Here is a 24,097-nt window from a genome sequence, read left to right as displayed (position 1 = left end):
CTATTTATTTTTTATAAAGTGTAAGACATTATTTGGATTTTGATGTTATTAATAATATTAGCCACTAGGCAGTGTCTAGTGGTATATTTGATATATAAAAAAGAAAGACATTTTTTGTTCTTTTATAAGCACAAGAGGAATATTATCAGATACAAATAATGCAGGTGAATAGCCACGGAGAAAAACTTGGAGAAGCTGTTGTGCTCCTCACAAGCTGCTGTGAACCTAGCTGAGATTCTTATGATTGATTTAATGTAGCCTTTTGCCTTGTGTAAAATTTAAAAATGAATAGCAAGCGAAAAGATATGCTTTTGAAGAACTTAGTTTAACATTAAATTTTTCTGTTTCCTTCAGCTGGTTGTCCTTGTTTTTTCTCTGTCAATTTGAGACAGTTCGCATCTACCACTATTATATACTTATTGATGAAATTCACAAAATTTTAACAGAGTGAAGATTTGATTGTTATTAAATGGGAAAAAGAATCAACAGCCAGACTTGCAGAAATTAAAGAAGTCCAACACTGCAGAGAAACTAGGAAATAGGGAAAACCAATCAAGACTTCCATTTACTAAACAAATAACAAGTGGAGTGGTTACACACTGTACACAACCTCGCGTCACAGCCTAATGAGTTTTCATTTGCAAACCTCCAGGTTTTCTATTAAATCAATGATGGCTAAAACCAACACAAAAAAAAAATTGAAAAAGAAATAGGATGCGTGAAAAAATGTAAACTCACAACAAAAAAAAAAAGAATCAAGCAACTAACTTGTAATAAATTAGCAGGAAGAAACCCCCAAAAATATCACTGGAAGTAAAGAAGGGATCCTCAGTCCTGTTCATTTCCGAAACATAGGACCAGTAGCAGCTAAAAGTACACTGGCGCTGTCCCTCAACACTGTTGAAATTGGTCCCTTGTTGCTGTATGAGTCAATTATAGAAAACTGGAAGCAATTGGAATGGGCGAAAATTGATAGAGAAGGGTTGTAAAATTCTCTAAGTATGTTTTCTTCTATCCGCAGTCTATGCTGCAGCAACCTGGGAGAGAGTAGGCCTGGATGCACTCAGAACAACTGGAGTGCCATTTTTAGCTTATTCTGTTTCCACTTGGGTAACTTGTAGAAAGCATCCTTAGCCATCCCAAATTTCTCTCTGAACTCTTCTGAAGACAAGTAAGTCTGCAGGGAAGGAAAAAAAAAAGGGGATCATAGTAAAATCAAAAAAAGCATCATGTACTATCCTCCAAATGGAGCTTTCTGAAGACGCACCTCTCGCTTAGTTACATCAATTTCAGTAACAGGATCTGCTGCTGTTGTTTTAAGCCGGTCATAAGGATAGATCGGAAGTCCTTCCTCATCTTCAGTTTCACCCTCTTTCACATCTTCCTGAATTGTTTCTGGTTTAGGTTTAGGAGCCTCCTCTATTGTACTATTAACTGAGTTCTCCTTTGAGTTGGCCTGAGGACTTGATTTGAGGGTTTCAGTGTTCAATTTTGGTGCCTCAGGGATCCCTTCATCATTTGAAGAGTTTTAGTTTTCTCATATGGAGAACCGAAGCTGTTAGTTCCAAGATGAAGAGACTGTACCTTTGATGGAGCGAGGTATTATGACGTCCTTGGCGGGTAAAGGTTTATCAAAACTTGCTGTTAATGCTGCAATAGCTGCTGATCTGGGTGCCAATTTTGCTGAATCTGGAGTCACAGATTTTGGATAAAGCTTTCTCACCATTGGTGGAGGCGTAGATAGATTTCTAGCATTTGGGTTCTCAAAAGTAGCTGCCAGTGCGTTAAAAGCAGGAGACCTGCCCCTAACACGAACTCGGTCAGGGCTGAAAGATACGCTCCTCGATCGCTGTGACTTCTCAGGGGCAGCAGACCTTCCACCATATGACACAGGTGTTCTCCTTTTAGGTTTCTGATAAAGCAATGCATGCAAAGTTAGAAAAATCAGTACGAAGATAGAGGAGTCATTACATGAAGGGCAACAACAACTCAAAGAACTCACCCAAAAGCTAAAAGTTAGAAAGGGACAGCAGTCTATACAGGGAAGAAACAAGACACCAAAATCACATGGAAGCGCCTAAGAGCAAGATGATTCTATTTCCAGAAATATATGTATATAAAGGGAAAAGGCCATCTCTTCAAGTAGACTTTGAAATAAAGTTTGTATTCTATAAGTCGTATCTTATAAGAATGATAAAACAGCTTTGACTTTTGCAATCCCAACAACAAATTTGAAAGGATAAATCAACGAACAAAGTGTCATATTGAACGAACAAAGTGCCAGATGGTAAAAGAAGAAAATAAAACAAACATGGACAATCAAACGTATAGTAATCCATTACCTCTGTAGTTCCAGGAAATGAAAGACAGCAAGTACATATAGGAAGAAACTTACATCCATTGGTGGAGGGCCCCCATTCTTCACTAGTGTGAGCTTTCTTTGGAATGAGTTCCCATGCATCTGCCAAGTGTTCTCTATTAGTAAAAATTAGTGTCAGAAATCATATGCAAACATCATGAAGGCACTTACAGCAGATTTAATGGAGTCCCAACTGAAATGACGAGTGAAGAAAGACGGTTCACTCCCTTCCATAACAATATATATTGGAGCTTGGTGAGATAGTTTCTCCATAAGAAAATCATATTCCAGGAATTTCTGATGGAATTGATCAAAGATAATGTCATATTAGAAAAAAAAATTAACAAACCATGAGATCACAACTTCAATTTTGGTTTTGTTAAACTGTGCAGCTATAAACTTTATGCTTTAGCACTTCATAGTGTTTAGGTTTCTGAAGAATTGGTATCTTATACTTCCCAGGGAAACGGCATTATCCAGTTAATCTTGTATTCACAGAGGAATTCAAGAAAAAGAAGACTACATGTCTTGAAAGATTGGAACTTGGGTGCTGAGGCAAGAGGGAGTCCACAAAAGTAAGAGATAATTAACTCTTTTGGTGTAGAAAGAAAGCATAGATGAAGAATGCTGGCGATGATGGGGGTTTTGTGAGTTATTTAGTGAATCACTCTGCTGTTTAAATGTCAAGGAATTTCAGTAACAAGGGTTAGCTATCAAAACAAAAAAAAACCTATTCTTGAACATGGGTTACATGTTCTAAACGAAATAGCTAAGCATGTAACTTCACTTTACACATCTCTATCAAGGAGAATGGAAAGGGGTTCATCCTTAATATTTAAAAATATAAAATCTGACCCTATACATGAGAAAAATGCCTATAGCAACTACTGGAAAAATATGTTGAACAGGTGATGATGTCACAATTACATTGGAATATCAGTACATCCTTTGTTTTGTATACTAATAAGCTACTTACATAAGAAGAGTAAAGAACAACCTAGGATCCAGATTACCAAAATTTAAGATGGGCGTTTGGTTCTTACTAAAATCCTACACGAATGCTCGTGTGACACTACTTGGACACTCGAACATGTTTTAGACATCCACCTAGTTTTGGCCTTTCCGCAAAAGTCTTTTGAGCTTTGATATTTCTCTTACCCTTTTGGGACCATCATGTCACCCTGCTAGACACTAAGGGCTCACTTGATTGCACTATAAAAAGTAATCTACGTATAAAACTCAGCATTATGCATTGTTTGATTTCTGGTATAAACTTTGGATTACTAGCACACTGCATTAATAATTTAGTGCTTGATCTCCTGTATAACGTATACGGGAATCTATGTTTTACTTTATACTCGATAGACATGGAATAAGACGTGTATCAGCAATACTGTGACAGTTAATTCTTGACTTCGGTAGTACAACTGCACAACAGTCCTTGTAAATATTTCATCACATAACAATCTCAAAATTATCATTAACCAAACAACCAGTTCCGTATTTCAATCCCTAAATACCTAGTCCTTGAACCAAATGGTCCCAAACTAGAAACTATGTTCCAGTTCTCTATTTGGAAGTCCTCACGTCGGGGCTCCCTGCAATCATTCAAGGAAGTAGCTCTTGACACGACTCTCTTTCCTGCTCTTTTCTTAATCAATGTTTAAATTGTAAAGCACACATTTAAAGGAACAGATAACACTTAGTTATCACACATGAAATTTCTTTGACAAGTTTTATTTAAACGATACATGAGACTGAACAGCCAGTCTTCTTTCTTTTCTTTCCACGATGTACTTTTTTGGCAATAAGTACCCAAGGGTATGCTAAAAGATTAGTGTGGACTTGACCTGTCTTATAGATTGAAAGAATCTAAGGAGTCCATAATATGTGCTATATCATTTACCTCATTCATCCTAAAGCAAAAGCCTAAAATTTCAAAGACATCTAAACTGCACAAAAGAAATGTAGTCCTTTTTCCCCTCAAAACACTTGCTATTTCTTTTCTATCCAAATTTTCCAAATGATACATAACAAAATCATTTCCAGATTTGTCTCTAAATCATAGCTAATTCTTCTCCCAACCACTTGTTGAGTACATCAAGTCTTCTGACATCACCAACTGAACTCCAAACATATGAAAAATGTTATTCAAATTTACCAATTCTGCATGCAATATAATAGGAGGTGGCCGATTGATCCAGTGGAATCTTCACAAAGAAAACATCAACTGCAGATTTTGAGGCCTAATCTTTTTCTTTTCTCTTTTTTCTTCTCTTTTTGGCTTTTTTTCCACATACTATCTTGTTTCAGACAAGCAGCATGTGCTGCAGTCCAACCAAAACAAGCTACTTTGGAAGCGCTCGGTCCTCCGGATCATTTAACCATTCAGAGTGTGGGTAGCAGTCTGCCATAGTGTATTTTTTATAAAAGACAAGGCTGAACAAATCTGGGAAGAGCTCTTTCAATGTCACATTCTCCAGCTATTTCTCAATTCACATTCTATCTTCTTCAAGATGCCCAACTTTATACTTGTAAAGGCCTTATTTCTTCCACTCAATCAAATTGAAGCTTCAAGGTGGGCGAAAAGGAACATGCTAAAAGTCAGCAAGCAACTTGGGATAAAATAAGTTGATGTTGAAGAAAAGCTAATGGAGCTCCTTTTACGAGTTGAAAATGCTAGTATGGAGTCGCTATCATTCACAGGGCATTCTTTACACCAAAAAAGAAAAAGTACTAAACAGTTCATTTTGATTTTCTGAATGGAGTTGCTAACATCCTCAAAACATCTGGAGTTCCTCTCGTTCCAGACTGACCACCAAATGCAGGCTGGGATCTTCTGCCACCATTTCTTCTGTCTGACTCCACCAGTCACACCAGCCCAACATCTCAAGAGGTCGGATGTATCTTTTGGCATGACCCAGTTCATTCTGACAATACTTAGAAACATGTGCCACAGTTGAGAGGTAACAACACAGTGAAGAAACAGGTGGGAGTTGTCTTTTGCTTCCCTTCCACAGAGATAGCATCTGGAGGTCAGTTGATATCCCCTTCTCTCAAGTTTTTCATCAGTCAAGCAAGCTTTTCTGGCCACCAACCATACAAAGCATAGCACCTTTGTGGGTGCATTTACCTTCCAAATTTGTTTCCAAGGCCAACTCCTATGAGAATGAGCATTGCCCATTAGGCTTTTGTAAGCATAATTCACCGAGAAATATCTGGTGCTTGACCCCTTCCATACCAAAGAGTCCTCACAATCTGAGAGACCTTGCAGTTGGTCAATTTGGTTTATCAATGTAGCAACTCTATCCACTTCCCAATCATTCAACAGTCTTCGAAAGTTCAAATTACAGCCCTGTTGTCCCCTTATTTCTTCCACCTTGGCATGAGGATTTGAAGCTAACAAATATAGATCATGATATTGGTCTTTTAGAGGACCATGTCCTATCCAGTTGTCATCCCAAAAAGCAGCCTTCCTACCATTTCCTAGCTTGACTTCAGTGTTCTGGAAGAAACTAGGCCACAGATTCCTAATTGCCTTCCAGTTACTAACCCCATAGGAGGAAGTAACTCTCTTCGTGTACCATTGGGAGTCTTGACCATATTTGGCTTCTATTACTTTTCTCCACAAAGCCTGCTGCTCATGGTTGTATCTCCAGAGCCACTTAAATAGTAAGCTTCTATTATGTAGTCTCAGATTTCTGATGCCCAAGCCACCATTAACTTTGCTTGAGATGACATTCTTCCACTTCACTAGGTGAAAAGCTTTTGTTTCCTTGTTACCTTGCCAGATAAAATTTCTTCTGATAGTATCCATTCTCTTTTCCACCTTAGCTAGTAAAGGGAACAGAGACATCACATATGTTGGTATAGAGTCTAACACACTGTTACTAGCACCACTCTGCCACCAAGCGAAAGATATTGAGTTTTCCACTTGGCCAATCTCTTTTCACTTCTTTCAATTACCCCATCCCATATCTCCAATGCTTTATGTTTAGCCCCCAAAGTCATACCTAGGTAGGTAGTTGGCAGGCTGTCAATTTCACAAGCCAGAGTTCCAACTAATATGTGCATATTAGGCACCACATTAATGGGGAAAAGCTGACTTTTCGTCCAATTGACATGGAGTCCAGAAGTTGCTTCAAACACAGTTAAGATCAGTCTGATGTGCCTCAGTTGATCAACCTCAGCGTCACACAAAATCAAGAGTCATCTGCGTATAGCGAATGGGAAATATCCATCGCACAGTCAGGTTTGTTGGATACCTTGAATCCCTTAATCCAACCATTTGTCTTTGCCCTTTTTATCATACAATTTAGACCTTCCATGACTGAGATAAACAAAAAGGGAGAGAGAGGGTCACCTTGCCTAAGGCCTCTGTGCGAGGGAAAGAAATCTTCAGGTGAGCCATTAATCAAAATAGAAAACCTGACAGAGCTAATGCAGAACAATATCCATTTTAGCCATTTGCTCCCGAATGCCATGTCCTTCATTATTTTGATTAGAAAGTTCCAATTGACATGATCAAAAGCCTTCTCTAAATCAAGTTTACATAGGATTCCAGGTTTTTGCCCCTTCTGTCTAGAATCCACACATTCATTTGCTATTAGAGCTACATCTACAATCTATCTTCCCATGATAAATGCCATTTGTTGATAGGTCTGAAGTCTTTCAGTTCCTTGGCTCCTTCTTTGGAATAAGTGCAATGTAAGTTGCATTAATGCTTTTTTGAAAGAATTCCTTTGAAAAGAATTCCTTTGAATGAAAATTCTCAATAGCTTTCATGATGTCTTCCTTCACTATTGCCCAGAAATTCTGAAAGAATCCCATAGAGTAGCCATCATGCCCTGGTGCCTTGTCAGAGGCACAAATTCTAATAGGCACAAATTCTAATAGCAGCCAGAACTTCCTCTTCCTCAAAAGGTCTTTGTAAACATATAGCCTCCTCATCAGTCAATTTTGGGCAGTCAAGATAGTTGAAACCTGGTCTCCATGTCTCAGTTTCAGTATAGAGGTTGGTGTAATACTGCAGAATTTCATCTTTGATGACCTCAGGGTCAGAAACCTGCTCTCCATTGATCTCAAGTTCGTCCAAGTTGTTGGCTCTCTTATGTGAATTTTCCATTCTGTGAAAGAATCTTGTGTTCCTATCTCCCTCTTTTAGCTATAGTATTCTGGACCTTTGCCTCCAAGCAATCTCCTCAAACTTTGACATCTCCTCAAACTCCATCTCTAAGCTTGTCTTGAGAACAAGTTCATCTTTAGTCAAGTTCCTCTGCTCCTGTGACCTATCTAGGTTTTGAACTTCATTCAAAATTTCTGTTTTCCGGTTCTCCAAACTGCCATAGTTGTTAAGATTCCACTCTTTTAGTTTCCCTTTCAACATTTTTAGCTTAACAGCTAAAATGTAGTCTGGTGCACCTGTGACATCAAAAGAGCTCCACCACCCATTAACCATCTCATAGAAACCTTCTACTTCCAGCCACCAGTTTTCGAATTTGAAGTAAGATTTTTTCTTCTCCCGTTCTCCACATTGCAGCAGGACAGGTAGATGATCAGAGTCTAGCCTAGGCAATAAGGACTGCTTGATGTTGCTAAATTCTTCATCTCATTCAATTGATACCAAGAATCTGTCTATTTTCTTGACGCTGCAATATGATCATTTCCTTTGTACCATGTATAAATACCTCCTGCCAGTGGAAGATCAATCAGTTCCAGTTCCCCTATTAAGTCCGAGAACTCCTACATAGCACTATTATATCTCCCCCTACTTCTCCTTTCTTGTGTGTATCCGGTGGTGTTAAATCGCCACAAACCACCCATGGACCCTCGCATAACCCCCTGAAAGCTACTAATTCCCACCAAAGATCTTGCCTTTCTTTTCTGCTATTTGATCCGTACACCCCTGTGATAAACCATGTAAAGTTTTGAGAAACAGAGGATAGTTTGCAAGATATGCTCTGTGTCCCGTAACCTTCTACTGACCCTTCCCAAACCCTCTTGTCCCACAGTAGTAAAATCCCCCCACTTCTCTCGTTAGACTCTAGACAAACCCAATCGATCCATCTTCTCCCCCATAATTGTTTAACTTCCCTCGTCATGTCCCTTTCCAGCTTTGTTTCTTGTAAGCAATAGACATCAGCATTCCATTTATGAACAAGTGCTTTCACAACCCTTTTTTTTCTCCTCTTATTCAATCCCCTAACATTCCACGATATAATTTTGACCTTCATTGGATAACAGTGATGTTGTCCCCCCACCCCCCCACCCCCAACCCCTCCTCGATCCACTCTCCTTGAACTTCATCTCAATTTCCAGGTTCTTAACTTCTCTATTGATTTTTGGCTTTGGTGTATCACAGATTGTAAGTGTCTCCTCTACTCTGTTCTCCAGTTTTCTTTTGTCAATTTCATGATATTGTTTGCTCATCTTGATAACATTCTTATGTACCCATAAGGATCCATCTTCTTCCGCCATCTAATTTTGTATGTCTAAAGGTATGACCTCTTCTCTCTCCCAACAATGTGTGCCATCATACAGTAGAGGCTGGTATTGATTATGTACTTGTACCAGTTGATTCTCCAAACATAATTCCTCTTCCCGGTTAGTAACATAATCATCGAGTTGTGTCCCATGAATAGAGCTCTGAATTTGGACAGGTTGTGATGAGCTTTCCCCCTTAGATACGTATTCAGCGGGCGTTAACTTTGAAGTCATCGAACAGATTGATAAGAGCGATGAGTTCGCTTCAATTTCAAGACCTAGTGGATCAGGTCTTGGTCCAGCTGGAGATGGGCCTTCATCAGATGCATATAAAATGTTATCAAAATATTTTGGGTCTTCCACAAAAGCAAGTGGAATAATATCAAGAGTTACTGGACTATCAACTCTTTTAATATTTGGGCCCCTTGAGGGAGGCCCAATAGTTTGCTCTCCTTTTACTTATTTCCTCCAAGCCCAGAAGTTTGCCCCGCTTCAACAGATGGAGTGATACAGCTGTCCTTTTTTTGAATTATAGGAGACTTTTTGGCCTGCATGTGCTCTGCCCTGTCAGTCCCAGCTACAGGCCTACAGCAGACCTAGAGTGACCTTTTAAGGTCTTTGTGCCATCAACATCATTCATCGATATCCGCTGGGTTTTAACTGCCACCGGATGTTCGCTCCACAACGGCAATTGGAAGATTAAGCCATCGTTCTCCACCTCGACTTCCTTCGGAATAATTGCTGGTGGCCCTTTGACTTTGATACGAGCCCAACGGAGGTGGTTTTTTAGTTCTGTTTCCTCTTCTGTCTCGATCCAACCTCCGCATTTGTTACCAATGGCTTTCATGGTGTCAGCAGACCAGAGATGTAGAGGAAGGCCAAGTATCCTGACCCAAACCCAAGCAGGCTTAATTTCTGCAGGAACATAAGCCGTCGTTGGAGTCCACCATTTTAGATTCAATATTGTTTTCCCCCATCTCCATGTGCCTTCTAATACTTGTTCTGCCATTCATCTGGTTGGAAACTCGAACAGGAACTGACATCCATTCAACTCGTATACCCCAATAGCATTGATCCACTTGTTGCTGATCCATTTTCGGACTTCGTTTCTAGTGGGAATTTCGTCAAGCTCCTTGGAGAATCTACCAACCACACACCTGCTCAAGAGATTATCATCCGAGATTTTTGTCTCGTGTATTTTAATAATGCCCTGCTTAGTTTGATTGATCATCTAGGCCCCATTCATTTTGGACCATTTGCATTCACGAGTTGTATGAGCATAGGTGTTTTGTAATAAAGGCAACTGTGGATCTGTAATAACTGCTCTTCTATTCATGAAATTCTTTATTTTAATAGCTAGCTCTCCCCATCCCACATTAAAGGCCTTTTTCTGGGATAATAATGACTGATCGGTTAGTTCCATGCACTGCTATAAGGCTGATAAATCTGCCATATACGTTGTATTTTTGTGTGCAATAAAAGGTGGTGATATTGTCTCTGATGTTCCATCTGTTGTACGTGTTTCCCCTTCTCCTTGACGCTTTCTGCAGCACTTCACTAACTCATGAAAGTGCCTTCCCACTTAAGGTCATTCTTCTAAGCAGCTGGTTTCTTCTCTCCACCCATTCAAACCAAGTTTCTGATGCTGTTTGATTCTCTGTGATGTCGTATGTTGTGTCCCCCGCCCTGAAATAAATTATGTTCTCTATAATGCTATTGTAAACTAGTTTGTACTCGATCACAGGAGATGATCGGGAAAAAACTCAGTTTCTCCGGTGGCAAAAGTCGTCGGAAAGACCAAGGACAGATTCGAAGATGGCTAAGAAAAAAAAGAAAAATTTCTTCTATTAATCATTCTTTTGAGTACAAAAACTTTGAAATACCTAAAAACAAAGTACTCATGACTCGTCTCTCTCAGCTCTGAGACTCTCTGTGGATTCAAAGCAGCAAAATCACCTGTCACGGATTTGGAGTTGGTCAATCATAGAAGCCATTTTAAGCTTGTCTGCTTCAAGAAGATTATCCAAATCACCTAACATGCTTTTGTCCATTTTTTGTCTTCTTGATTTACCACCACAAATATGCAACTCTGATTTCTGCTAGGGCTGAACTATAACCAGAAGCAGCAGTTGTTTACCTTAACATGAAAAAACTGAAAGGGAATAAACCCTAATCCTGGCCCAGATGGTTTTAATCTATAACTTCTTTCAGAAATGTTGGAATATTGTGAAGAATGATGTTTGGAAGACCGGAACCATTTCATCATAGAGGTACCTTTGTTAAAAGCCTAAATGCTATTTTTATTGCATTAACTCCAAAAAAGAAGGGAGCAGTCGAGATGAAAGATTTCATGCCCATTAGCTTGTTGGGAAATGTTTATAAAATTATTGCTAAGCTGTTAGCTGAGAGGCTCAAGCTAGTAATTTATAAACTAATTTCAGCCAACCAGAATGCATTTATTAGAGGAAGACAAATAGTAGATGCATCCCTGACTGCAAATGGAAGTGTTGAGCGGCTGGTAAAGTTGAAGAAAAGAGTTGTCCGCAAGCTTGACCTTGAGAAGGCATATTACCATGTCAAGTGGTCATGCTTGTTAAACATCCTGAAACATATGAATTTTGGGGACAAGTGGATTGACTGGAACAAATATTGTTTGTCCACAGTCAGATTTTCTGTTTTTGATTAATGGTTAGTCCACAAGGTTTCTTTAAGTCTCAAAGAGGATTGAGACAAGGTGATCCTCTATCTCCTTATCTGTTTACTTTGGTAAAATAATGGAAGCTCTTAGCTTGATGATAAGGAAGCAGAGAGTCTGGGGTGGATAAAGGCAATGAAATTTGGAAGAAATGAAGATGAAAGTGTGACAATATCTCATATTCTATATGCAGATGACACTCTTCTTTTATGTGAGGCAGAAAAGCAGCAACTGCTTTATCTTAGAACGGTTCTTTTGTCTTTTGAAGCAGTCACAGGCAGGGGTGGATCCAGGATTCCATGAAGATGGGTGCACTATTACAAAAGGTGAATCTAGAATATATTTGACGGGTTCAACCTTTAGAATCTTACCGTGAATTCGTTATTATTCAGAAATTATAGGTTAAGATTAAATTTTTTCTTGCAATTTTAGTGATTTTTAACATATATACCTATACTTCATACAAAAAATGATGGAAAATGATGGAATCATTTAACCATGCTACATCATCCACTGGTATTAATTTTAATTATATAAAATTTTGCGACGATAAAGGAAGATTTAAGGATTTCAATGTATTAGATTTGAGGATTTTGAATGAATAAACCAAATATAAAAAAGAAAGAAAAAAAATACCTAATTAAAACACAAGAAGGGGCACTAGACGTGCCTACAAATTGAGATTTGAACCTCTAACTTCACTTGAAAAGGTGCACCAAATAATCATTAAACCATATGACTCTTTGAGCTTGGGTGCACACATGTATGTTTAAGAAATTTTTAAGAAATATAACATTATTATATCTAGTATAGAGAAAGGAGCATGGGTTCACGTGCCCCATGCTACAAGTCATAAATACGCCCCTGGTCACAGGCCTCAAATTCAATTTGGCAAAGAGCAGTATCTTCAGTATTAATGTAGATGAATGCATTGAGGAGTTAGCTGATATTCTGGGATGTAAGGTGGAGAAATTTCCTACTGTATACCCTGGGCTTCCACTTGGGGCAAGAAGAAATGATCAAAAAACCTGGCAAGGGGTACTGGATAGGTGTGCTAAGAAACTTGTTTCATGGAAGAAGCAGTTCTTTCTTTTGGAGGAAGACTTACTCTTATAAATAGTGTGCTAGATGGAATGCCTATGTATTTGATGTCCTTGTTTGTTATGCCTGCAGCAGTGGAGAAGAAAATGAACTCTTTGAGAAATCAGTTTTTATGGGAGGGTAATGAAAGCAAAAAGGAAAATACATCTGGTTAACTGGCAGGTGGTTCTAAAGGAAAAGAAGGATGGTGGACTGGGAGTGAGAAATCTGAAGCTTCACAACAAGGGCATGCTTTTCAAATGGATTTGGAGATATAACTTAGATGGAACTGAAGCTTAGAAGATACTTATCAATGCTATTTATGGCAAGAATGATGGTTTAAGAATACCTTTAGTCCGGAGGAATTCAAGAGGGGAAGTTTGGAAGGGCTAACCGCAGGAAGGGCATTATTAGATTATGGGAAGAATTTAATCAATACATTAAACTGGAGCTGGAAAATGGAGAAATATCAGATTGTGGACAGAGGTATGGGTTGGGGAAGAGTGTCTGAAGACTAGATTACCTAGTCTGTTTAACTGCTCAATCAATAAGGATGGTAATGTTGTTGGTTCCCGTTCAGATTCAGGTTGGCAAATTGAGTTCAGAAGGAACTTGAATGATCGGGAGGTAGAGGAGTTCAGTCAACTACTTCAGCAACTGGGATCAGCTAACATTGATCAAAGTAAGAGGGACTCTCTGGTTTGGACAGCTAGTAAATATAAAATATAATCAGTAAGTAATTGCTACAGTGTATTGACTAAGCAAACAGGTCAAAGGGATGATAATTGGCCATGGAAGATGATTTGGAGGACAAAAGCTCCTTTCAAGGTAGCTTGCTTTGGATGGATTGCAACCTGGGAGGCATGTTTAACTCAAAACAATTTACAAAAGAGAGGATGCAGCTCTAATAGCAAACGAATGTGTTGATTCCAGGGTTAAAAGTAAGATCCCTGGTCATTATCCAAAAAAAAAAAAAAGGGTAAGATCCCTGGAATCCTTGGCAAATTGGATATTGAGAAGGCATATGACCATACTAATTGGAACTATCTGCTGAAAACTCTGAAGAATATGGGCTTTGGAAGCAAGTGGATAGGTTTTTGCATCAGCATTGTAAAGTTTTCTATTCTAGTTAATGGTTCTCCAGAGGGTTTCTTTTCTCCACATAGAGAGCTAAGGCAAGGAGACCCTTTGTCTCCTTTCCTTTTTATAATTGTAATGGAAGGTCTGAATAGTATGATTAAGAAGGCAAACAAGGAGGGGTGGATAAGGAGTTTCAAAGTAGTGAATAATGTCGGTAGCAATCTGGAGATTACTCATCTGCTTTATGCTTATGATTCTTTGGTGTTCTGTGAACTTATCTGTCTTTGAAGCTGTCTCAGGGTTACATGTCAGCTGGAGTAAGTCACTGGTGTACAAAGTTAATGAGGTCACCAACCTTCAAAGATTGGCGGGGGTTCTAGGTTGTCAAGTGGGAAATCTCCCAACTACATATCTGGGGATGCCATTGGGAGCAAAAAATAGATCTCAGGAGTTATGGAATGAGGTGCTGGAGAGGTGTGAAAAGAAACTTGCTACATGGAAAGGAAATTATATTTCTTTGGGAGGGAGGATTACTTTAGTCAATAGTGTGCTAGATGCTCTTCCTACTTACATGATGTCTCTTTTCCCACTTCCTGTAAAAATTGAGAAAAGGGTGGATGCTTTAAGGAGGAAATTCATATGGCAAGGGAACAAGGAGAAGAAGGCCTACAATTTGGTAAAATGGAGCACTTTGCTTAAAAGCAAGAGGGATGGAGGTTTGGGCATCAGAAATTTGAGACAACATAACAAGAGTTTACTTATGAAGTGGCTATGGAGATTTTCTCTGGAGGATCAAGCTTTATGGAGGAAGGTTATCAGTAAAAAATATGGGACAGATGGGAGGTGGCGTACAGCAGGAGCTTCTGGATCCTATGGTGCAAGTGTATGGAAGTCAATTAGAAATTTATGGTCAGGATTTATCAGCAATGTCAGTATCAAAGTGGGCAATGGCAATAAAACTTCTTTCTGGAACGATGATTGGATTGGAAATGGATCTCTTAAAGAGGTTTTTCCAGATTTGTTCACTTAAGTACAGCAACCCCAAGCTACTGTGGCTGAGGTATGGAGTATGCAGGGGTGGAAAGAATGTTACTTTCAGAAGGTTCTTCAATGACTGGGAGGTTACCAGAGTGATTGAATTCTACAAATTGTTGGATGGTTTTAAGGGCATCACAGAAGAATAGGACAGACTTATATGGTAAAGAAACAGCGGAGGAGTATATGTTGTAAAGTCAGCATATGGAATCTTGAATAGTTCTGGTCACATGAACAATGGGACATGACACTGGAAGCACAGCTGGAAGGTGAAAATCCCTTTTAAAGTGGCTTGCTTTTGTTGGCTTGTCGTCAAAGAGGTTGTCCTAACTCATGACTGTTTAATGAGTAGAGGAATGCCTATGTGTTCCAAATGTTTCTTGTGTGGAAAAGAGATTGAAACAAACAGTCACCTCTTTTTACATTGCAAAGTAACCAGCAGGCTGTGGTATCTATTCATGAATATGAAAGGTGTGAAATGCGCAATACCTAGGACAACTGCAGATATGTTAGCTTGCTGGAATGACTCGGGTATTCTACTGAGGCAGAAGCAATGGTGGAGGTTGATCCCAGCATGTATTTGGTGGACAATTTGGTTGGAGAGAAATTCAAGGTGCTTTGAAGATAGAGCTAACACTGAACAGAAGATCAAGACGAATTGTATATTTTTGTTTCACTTTTGGTGTAAAGAAGCTCTGGTAGAGGATGTAGAGTCTATAGTGGATATTATTGGGTCTTTGTAACTACCACAAGTCTGGGTTTGCGTTTTGCTTTTTTTTTGGGGGTCTCGTAACTATCTTTTACCCTTAAAATAATCTTTATGCTAAGGGTTTTTAGATTTTCAAGACAATGTTGGAATTTGTTTTCAAACATTTTTGGTGTCTCATGGGTGATGCCAAAGTCTGTTAAGGATCTAATGCTAAGTCCGCAGTATCAAGTGATACCTAGAGAGATCAAGCTGATACAGAAGACTATTCCTCTTTGTATCTTTCGGACTATTTGGCTAGAGAGGAACACGGCATGCTTTGAGGGGAAAAGGAACATATTTCTAGATCTAAAAATAGATGTTTACGTAATCTTTACTTTTGGTGTAAAAGCAGCCTGCTAGTGTATCTTGGTCAGTATATGAATTTTCTGGAATTATTAGGAAGAAGGATGTAGTAGTTTGCTTCTTTTTGGCTTCTGTATGAGTGATGTACTAGTTTGTACCATCTTGGTACTACTTTATCAATAAAATCTTACCTTATCAAAAAAGAGTAGTTTGTCTCAATTCTGCACTTTCAGTTGCTATTTACTACCACGATTCAATCACTAAAATATTTTCCTTGAGGCTCCCTTTTTTCTCTTTTGTTTACTCAAAGAAGCAGTGTCGAGTGATGAAAGTTTGTTTTCTTACTACGCTCATCCTCTCTTGTTAGATCAAACGATTATAGGTTACTTTTGCTATTGAACCATTTTCTTGACTTCCATATATCCTGTCACAAATCCCTTAGCCAATTTGCTTTTATTATTTTGAATTAAAAAAAATCATTTGAATTGCAAATTTATCTTGCTACGATGCATTGCGAAATTACAACTCATGGACTCTTCAACAGCAGAGAGTTTCATCATCTAAGCTCCCTCGACATTCTTCTTAAATTGCAACAAAGAACAAAACTTAATTTTGGTACTCCATCAGAACTAACTGAGGTTTTTTTTTTACAATGTAACATGTATATTTGTATTAATCAATCTTCAGCACAAAGGAAATGTTGGAAGCCAAAAGAGAGAGTTTACAAAAGCCTACAAAGCTCCCTATTACAATCCTTGCTCTTCTTACAAGGAATCTAGGACCTGTAGAATTGACTCTAAGTCGTCACTATATTCTGCTTTACACCAAAAACAAAAAAGAAGAATACAATTCATTTTAATTTTCTGAATAGAACTAGTTGAATCCTCAAAACATCTTGCGTTCCTCTCCTTCCATATTGTCCACCAAATAGTTGCAGGGACAATTTTCCATCTGTCTTTGTTGGAAACAGTGCACTTCCCCCCTTCATTCCAGCTTGACAATAGTTCAGATGTTCTTCCTGGCATTGACCATCAAATGCCTCTGAGGTTGATGAATAAGTCCCACAACTGACTAGTCACTCTACAATGTAGAAACAGGTGGCTGATTGTCTCTACCTCTTGGCCACATAAGTAACACCTCGAGCAGATTGACATTCCCCTTCTCCTCAGGTTATCATGTGTTAAAACTGCTTCTCTAACTACCAGCCAAGAAAAACATGCCACTTTGTATGGTATCTTTACCCTCCATATGTGTTTCCAAGGCCATAGATTGACTTGTCCACCATCTTGGTTTAGGTACTTATAGGCTGAACTGACTGTGTACACCCCACTGCTGTTTTGGCTCCAACTAAGTGTATCATCTCCCTCCTGCAGTCCATTACATAGCTCCAGAGTGTTAAAGAAATCTGTAATTCTGGGCAACTCCCAATCATGTAAAGGTCTTCTGAAGGTGAGATTCCATGTCTGTGTACCCCGGAGTTCATGTACTGTAGCTCTATGTTGTTGATTCGGGGCATAAATGTCTGGAAAAAGATTCATAAGACAACCAATTCCTAACCAGTTATCTTCCCAAAAAAGAGTTTTCCTTCCATCTCTTACTTTGAATTGAAGCTTGACAGCAAAATTTGTCCACAAGTTCCTTATAGTTCTCCACAAGCTGGTACCATAAGCATTGTTTACCTGCTTAGTCATCCAGAATCGTTCCTTTTCATATTTAGCCTTTATTACCTTGCTCCACAAAGCTTGATCCTCCCTGGTAAACCTCCAAAGCCACTTCATCAAAAGGCTTTTATTCTGCAATCTCAAGTTCCTGACCCCCAAGTTCCTGACCCCCAGACCTCCCTTCTTTTTGTTGAGGGTCAATGTTTTCCATTTGACTAGGTGAAAGCCCTTCTTCTCTTTGTTTCCATGCCAGAGGAAGTTTCTTCTCAAGGTGTCCGGTCTTTTCTCTACATTGGCAGGTATAGGAAAAAGGGACAGCATATGTGGGAAGGGCATCTAGCACAGAGTTAATGAGGACCAATCTATCACTCTAAGAAATGTAGTTAGATTTCCATCTTGCTAGCTTTTTCTCACATTTTTCCAGGACTCCATTCCACATATCCTTGAATTTGCTTTTAGCACCCAAAGGCATCCCCAAATAAATGGTTGGGATAAAACCAATTTCACCTCCCAGAATTCCTGTCAGCAGCTGAATATTAGATCTCATTGACTGGAAAAATATGGCTTTTCCTCCAGTTGATATGGAGCCCAGAGATGGCTTCGAAAATTATGAGGATCACTCTTAGATACTTTACTTGGGTCGCATCAGCATCACAAAAAATGAGGGTATCATCTGCATATTGAAGGTGAGTAACCTCCAGTCTGTCAATTTGGTTTCTTGCCACATTGAAGCCCTTAATCCATCCATTGCCCTGTGCTGTTCTTAACATATTGTTTAGCCCTTCCATAGGAAGAATGAACAAGAAAGGGGATAAGGGATCTCCCTGTCTCAATCCCCTTTCCGAAGGAAAAAAGCCTTCAGGGGCTCCATTGATCAGGATGGAGAACTTGACAGTGCTTATACAGAATCTGATCCAGTTGACCCATTTCCTACCAAAACCCATCTTCTGGAGAGTTCCTAGCAAAAATTCCCAGTTGACATGGTCAAATACCTTTTCAATATCTAACTTGCACATAATTCCTGGCCTCTTCTCCTTGAGTCTGGAATCTACACATTCATTTGCGATCAAAACTGCATCTGTGATTTGTCTCCCTTTTATAAATGCCATTTGCTGTGAGTCTACCAACTTGTGCATCACCCTTTTCAATCTTTCAGTGAGTAACCTGGAGATCAGTTTATAAATGCTGCCTATGAGGCTGATAGGCCTAAAGTCCCTTAGCTCATTGGCACCACACTTCTTAGGTATCAATGCCACATAAGTGACATTGAAGCTCTTTTCAAAGAACTCCTGGGAAAGTTTTGAATAGTAGCCATTATGTCTGATTTCACCACGTCCCAGCATTTGATGAAAAAACCCATAGTGTACCCATCCGGTCCCGGAGCTTTGTCTATTGCACAAGTCTTTAAGCATTCTAAAACTTCATTCTCCTCGAAAACATTTTGCAATGTCTGTACTTCAGCTTCAGAAATAGATGGGCAATTGTTCATATTACAGGTAGGTCTCCATACTTCTGTTTCAGAGTACAGTTTCTGATAGAAGTCGATAATCTCCCTTTTTATCTCAGCTCGTTCTTCAATACTCTCCCCATTTACCTTTAATTTGCTGATGTTGTTGAATCTTTTATGTGCATTGGCAGTTCTTTGGAAGAACTTGGTGTTCCTGTCTCCTTGTTTGAGCCATAAAACCCTTGATCTTTGCCTCCAAGCAATTTCCTCCTTTGTAGCAAATTCTTCAAATTCGATGGAGAGATTTGTTCTCCTGGCCATCACCTCCTCATTAAGGTTCCTCTGTTGTTGGATAGCATCCAACTCAGCTATTTGGGTCAGTATGAGATTTTTCCCCCTCTCCAGGTTGCCATAGCTATTCAAGCTCCATTCTCTCAATTTACTTTTTAAGGCTTTTAGTTTGCAAGCAAGGATGTAATCCGGTCTTCCTTCAAAGATGAAGGATGTCCACCAATTCTGGACTCTGTCAGAAAAACCTTCAGTCTCCAACCACCAGTTTTCGAACTTGAAGTAGGATTTACTGTGATCCCAGATGCCACACTGTAACATTAAGGGTGTGTGATCAGAACAAACTCTAGGAAGAGTTTCTTGTTTGATGTTTTTAAAATACTCATTCCACTCCATCGATACCAGGATCCTGTCAATTTTTGAGATGGTCTCCACTGTTCCCTCTAGCCCATGTATAGATGCCCCCTTCTAATGGAAGATCAACCAAGTCCATGTCTTCAATGAAATTAAAAAACTCAGTCATAGCTTTGGTTATTCTGCTGCAATTCCTCTTTTCAGAGGGAAATCTGACTGTGTTAAAATCACCGGCAACTACCCAAGGCCCTGTGAACAGACCTCTAGTACCCCCTATTTCCCACCACACTTCCCTTCTTTCTCTGATGCAATTAAGAGCATAAACTCCTGTCATGTGCCAATTAAAGTCTTGAGAATGCGACTCAAATTCGCAAGTCAATGAATGAGCACCCATGGTTACTACCTCCCCTTTCCAAACTTTACTATCCCATAACATTAGAATACCACCTCTAGTGCCACTAGCCTCCAATTGCCCGTATTTACTACCCCTGACCCCCCAAATTTCTTTGACAATCCCTTTTATATCCCCTTCTATATTCGTTTCTTGAAAACAGAATACATCAGCTTTTCAGTTAAGGATCAAGCTTCTGATCACCCTTCTCTTATTCCTGTGATTCAGTCCCTTCACGTTCCATGAAATGATTTTCACATTCATTGATCAATGATTGAGATTTCTTTCCCCCTATTCCTTGTCCCAGAACTTTTGAACTTCATGTCAAATACCAGGCCCTTTAACTCCTGGCTGCCTTTCTTTTTAGGAGTCACCGTATTTACTGGTTCTGGTTCTTGCCTCTTCGCTTGCCTGCATCTGTCAATCTTCTTGAATAAAGCAAAGGCATCCTCTTCGCATCCCTGGAAATCAACCCCAAATTGTTTGCTGAGCTTAATTACATTCTGATGAACCCATAAGGTTGCGTCCATCTCCCCTTCTAAATCGTCACTTTGCAATTGCATCTTGAGAGGTTCAGCTTCCTCGATTGCCCAGTTTTCAGGTTCAATTTGCACTGTCACTTGCATGTCGTTGCTGCCTCCCACCCCATCAATTAGAATACCCTCGCCGTCAATATTAGTCATGGCATCCTCATAATTATCACCATCTTCGTGATGTGCCTGTTGCTCAGCCTCCTGTGTGAGTGAGAGGGATTTCTCTTTCTTCGTTCTTTTTTACTTCAGAAGATAGAGCACTGTTAAGAGGGGAGAGAGAGATTGCCTCTATTTCATCGACTAATGGGTCTGCTATTTTCCAGTGAGGTGTAGTAATCTGGGCCGAAAAAAGAAATTGGGCCTCATTTAAAAAAGAGCGCAGAGTCCTCTTCTGAAAAGTAGGTTTTGGGCCTCTACACTTGGCCCTTCCACTTTATCATATTTTGAAATTGGCACATTATTTGATGTACCCACGTGACCGACCCTGTCATTAAAACCCCTGCACGCCTTTTCATGATAGGGTTTTAATGACCGCTGCTTTCTTCTCACATCATCGTCTTATCCAGTAGCCACCCTCGTCGGAGATTCACACCAGATCGGAATAGTGAAGCTTATTCCTTTGTCAACTATTACCACTTCCTTCGGTGCCTTCTCCCCATCACCTCTAATTTTAATCCTTGCCCATTTGAGATGATTCTTTAAGGAAGTTTCTTCCTCAGTTTCTAGCCAACCTCCACAAAGATCTCCAATGGCTTTGAAGATTTTCTCAGTCCAGAAATGCATTGGGAGACCCATAGCTTTAATCCATGTCCAATCCCTTTTTGGGTTGGTTGAGCAGCAGCCGGCCATCGGCGACCACCATTCCAGCTGAATTTTTGCTCGCTTCCACCTCCATTCCCTTTAAGGATGTGTTCTGCCATGTATTTGTTGGGAAATTGAAAGAGAAAATTGTGTCCGGCCATTTCGTATACATCGACACCAAAAGCTTTCTTCCAAGTGTTCACTGACCATCGCCGGATGTCGGCAAGCGTTGGTTTTTCATCCAAGCCCTCGTCAAAACTTCCAACAATGCACCTGCTCAGCAACCCCTCATCTGTGTTGACCTCACCATCGGAGATTAATATTCTATTGTTGGGACCATGTGTAGCGTGGACATCATCGCACTCCCTTGACTGCCATTTGCTGACTTTAACAGAGGAAGCATAGGGAATTTTTGGGTCTGCCTTCTTGGGACCATTTGTAATAAATGACCTTTTATTAGCATTAATGAAGTTCTTGATCTTGAATGCGATTTCATTCCATCCCGCATTAAATGTAGCTTCTGGAATAATGGTTACTACTCTGTTGTCACCTTGAACAGTAACAATGCTAATAAATCTTCCGAACTTGTTGTATTTCCTGGAGCTGTAAAACGTTGAGTATTGCTCCTTTAGCTGCCATTTCCTTACAAACGTGCCAGCATCTTTTGAGGCTTCTTGATAGACAAAGCACAACCATTCCATAGTTTTCCAGCTGAAGGTTGATCTACGCATGAGATTACGGCTCCTTTCCACCCATTCGAACCAAGTTTCTGCTCTTGATTCAAGCCTTGTAATGTCATACGATTTGAGCCCGGCTGTAAAATAAATCCTATTATCACCCATAATGAACTAGAAAAGTTTTTAAGATTAATCACTGGAGGATGATTAAAATTAAAGACTCTAAAAAGGACGTCGGAAAAACTAGATTACGCCGGAAAAGTGTTGTTCTTTATCCCTTAAAGATTCCAGTCATTCAAGGAATTCAAACAAGGCCTGCCCTATCTGCATAGCACATACCAGGATAATCCTATAATATGCTCAATCCAATTTTCTGAAGACTCAGATTAACAACCTAAAGTAAACCTCGCCAACAAATAAATGCGGAAGTTAATATTTAGTAGTTCATAATCACCTTACTAATGAAAGAACTTCCTTGATAAAATGTTGAAGGCATACCTCACCAATGGATAAAGCCTGCATTTTATTCTTGTACTCTACCAGCTGGCCAACCCAAACATAAATATCCGAATGACAATCAAGGATAAAAATATCTTCTGTCATCAAATCATCTTGGTTGAAATTGTAGATCTCTGTCACCTGTAATACAGAGGTAAGTTGTCACATTGGACAAGTTATAAGAGAATCAAGTCAAAATGAAGTCTAGAATTTTTCCGTTAGTGTTGACTTGATGATAAGTGGGCATCCACACTTCGTCACTTCAGGTGTCTAATAACTATCTACTATATACACAAGCTACTTGTTATAGGATACAGTGTGTATCTTGTGACCTTTGTATTTTATCACTTCCCCTCCTCTCTCAAGAGGTAATTAGGCAAAACAACAAACTGCAAAAGTCTAAGAAGATTTGAGGGATAAAAAGAACAGTCCATCCGAACACTCACCTTTAGATCCCCTGGAGATCAAGTCAAATTCCAGTAGCCAAGAAATGGAGAAGTGAAGAAAATTAAATTAGTTGAACTATTAAAAGCAAAGAACCATATTAGTGCAAAAATGTTGATCTATTCTTTAAGTAAAAGATTCCGAAAATAAAAACAAAAAGAAAGTGAGAATCCTTACCTTTTGAGAAGGTGCACGAGAACAAATGAGGATCGCTTTCAGCATCCCGTCCAATCTTCTCACTAGGATATTCAGATTTTCCACTCAATATCTCCCAAAATTGCTCAGATTCTGCCCCTTCTTTTTGCAATTTCGACTGCATATCAGGCTGCACATTGCGTGTGACAAATAAGACAAGGATATAGCATAATTAATAGAACCAAGATGCTTCAGTTTTTTTTTTTTTTTTGACGAAGAGAACCAAGATGCTTCAGTGAGAGCACAAAACTGGTTCAATGCTCAGACCCTTCACAATCCCTGTGGCATTTGTGTCGACCTGACATGATTTGGGTGTGGGTGTGGGATCCACACTGGATTGGTCAAGTTACTTTGGGTGCTTTGACTACATCTATGACCAAGAAGTATAGATTGATTGGGTATTTGGTTTGAGTTTGGTTCATGTCATATATATAAAGTTATATGAAGTATCTGAACGCTTTGCTATATTACACGAGATATCTTATGAATAGAATATCAAGTGTTTATAAAGAACTAAATTTTATTATTTTAGTTAAATAACTTTAATTAATCGCATTATACTTATATATGTCGTAATTTACATTTATTGGTCGTATCCCAGCACCTATATCCGCACTCGGACCCATATCCCTGATCCTAAATTCATGTGATGAAGTATCCGACCTCTATATATGCACTCGTATCAAGTACCCACAACCGAGTCCAGAAAACATAGTCGCAAGTTAACGAGTTACGCAGGTTTCAACAAATAAACAGTAAATGTAAAGACTACCAAGCATTATTCCTTAGTAGCTTGCAGATAAAGGTCAAGTAATACATGTTCACTATGGGAAAGCATTCCATGACAACTTGCCTTGATAAGATCCAGCTGCCTCTCAACAAGTTCCTGGTCCTCAGAGGTGGTAAGATTTCCGGTCCATGTGAAGACAGAAGAGCCACTGTGTAATATGTAGCAATATGAGGAGTTCAAAGATGAAGCCACCTGATCCCGTTAAAATGGTAAAAAGAAAATTGTGATTTGTTAG

The 24,097-nt window shown here is 39.3% G+C and overlaps 1 protein-coding gene across 3 annotated transcripts in view; it reads right to left on the bottom strand.

Moving 5' to 3' along the window:
* Window positions 1-539: 539 nt before the first annotated feature.
* The window catches only part of LOC107771362 (villin-4), a 39,946-nt gene continuing 16,388 nt past the window's right edge, over window positions 540-24,097 (bottom strand). For all 3 annotated transcript variants that reach the window (XM_016590712.2, XM_016590711.2, XM_075246910.1), the window contains 9 exons: window positions 23,926-24,054; window positions 23,055-23,202; window positions 22,880-22,890; window positions 22,434-22,574; window positions 2,531-2,656; window positions 2,396-2,461; window positions 1,585-1,912; window positions 1,268-1,509; window positions 540-1,177 (listed from right to left, as the gene is read on the bottom strand). In XM_016590712.2, coding sequence (XP_016446198.1) covers window positions 1,064-1,177; window positions 1,268-1,509; window positions 1,585-1,912; window positions 2,396-2,461; window positions 2,531-2,656; window positions 22,434-22,574; window positions 22,880-22,890; window positions 23,055-23,202; window positions 23,926-24,054 — 1,305 coding nt within the window. In that variant the 3' untranslated portion in view covers window positions 540-1,063. The remainder of the gene's footprint in view (window positions 1,178-1,267; window positions 1,510-1,584; window positions 1,913-2,395; window positions 2,462-2,530; window positions 2,657-22,433; window positions 22,575-22,879; window positions 22,891-23,054; window positions 23,203-23,925; window positions 24,055-24,097) is intronic.

This window comes from Nicotiana tabacum, chromosome 23 (assembly GCF_000715075.1).
Source record: "Nicotiana tabacum cultivar K326 chromosome 23, ASM71507v2, whole genome shotgun sequence".
NCBI classification, from domain to species: domain Eukaryota; kingdom Viridiplantae; phylum Streptophyta; class Magnoliopsida; order Solanales; family Solanaceae; genus Nicotiana; species Nicotiana tabacum.
Note: the sequence above shows the minus strand (reverse complement) of the source record. Positions and strands in the feature narration are given on the sequence as shown.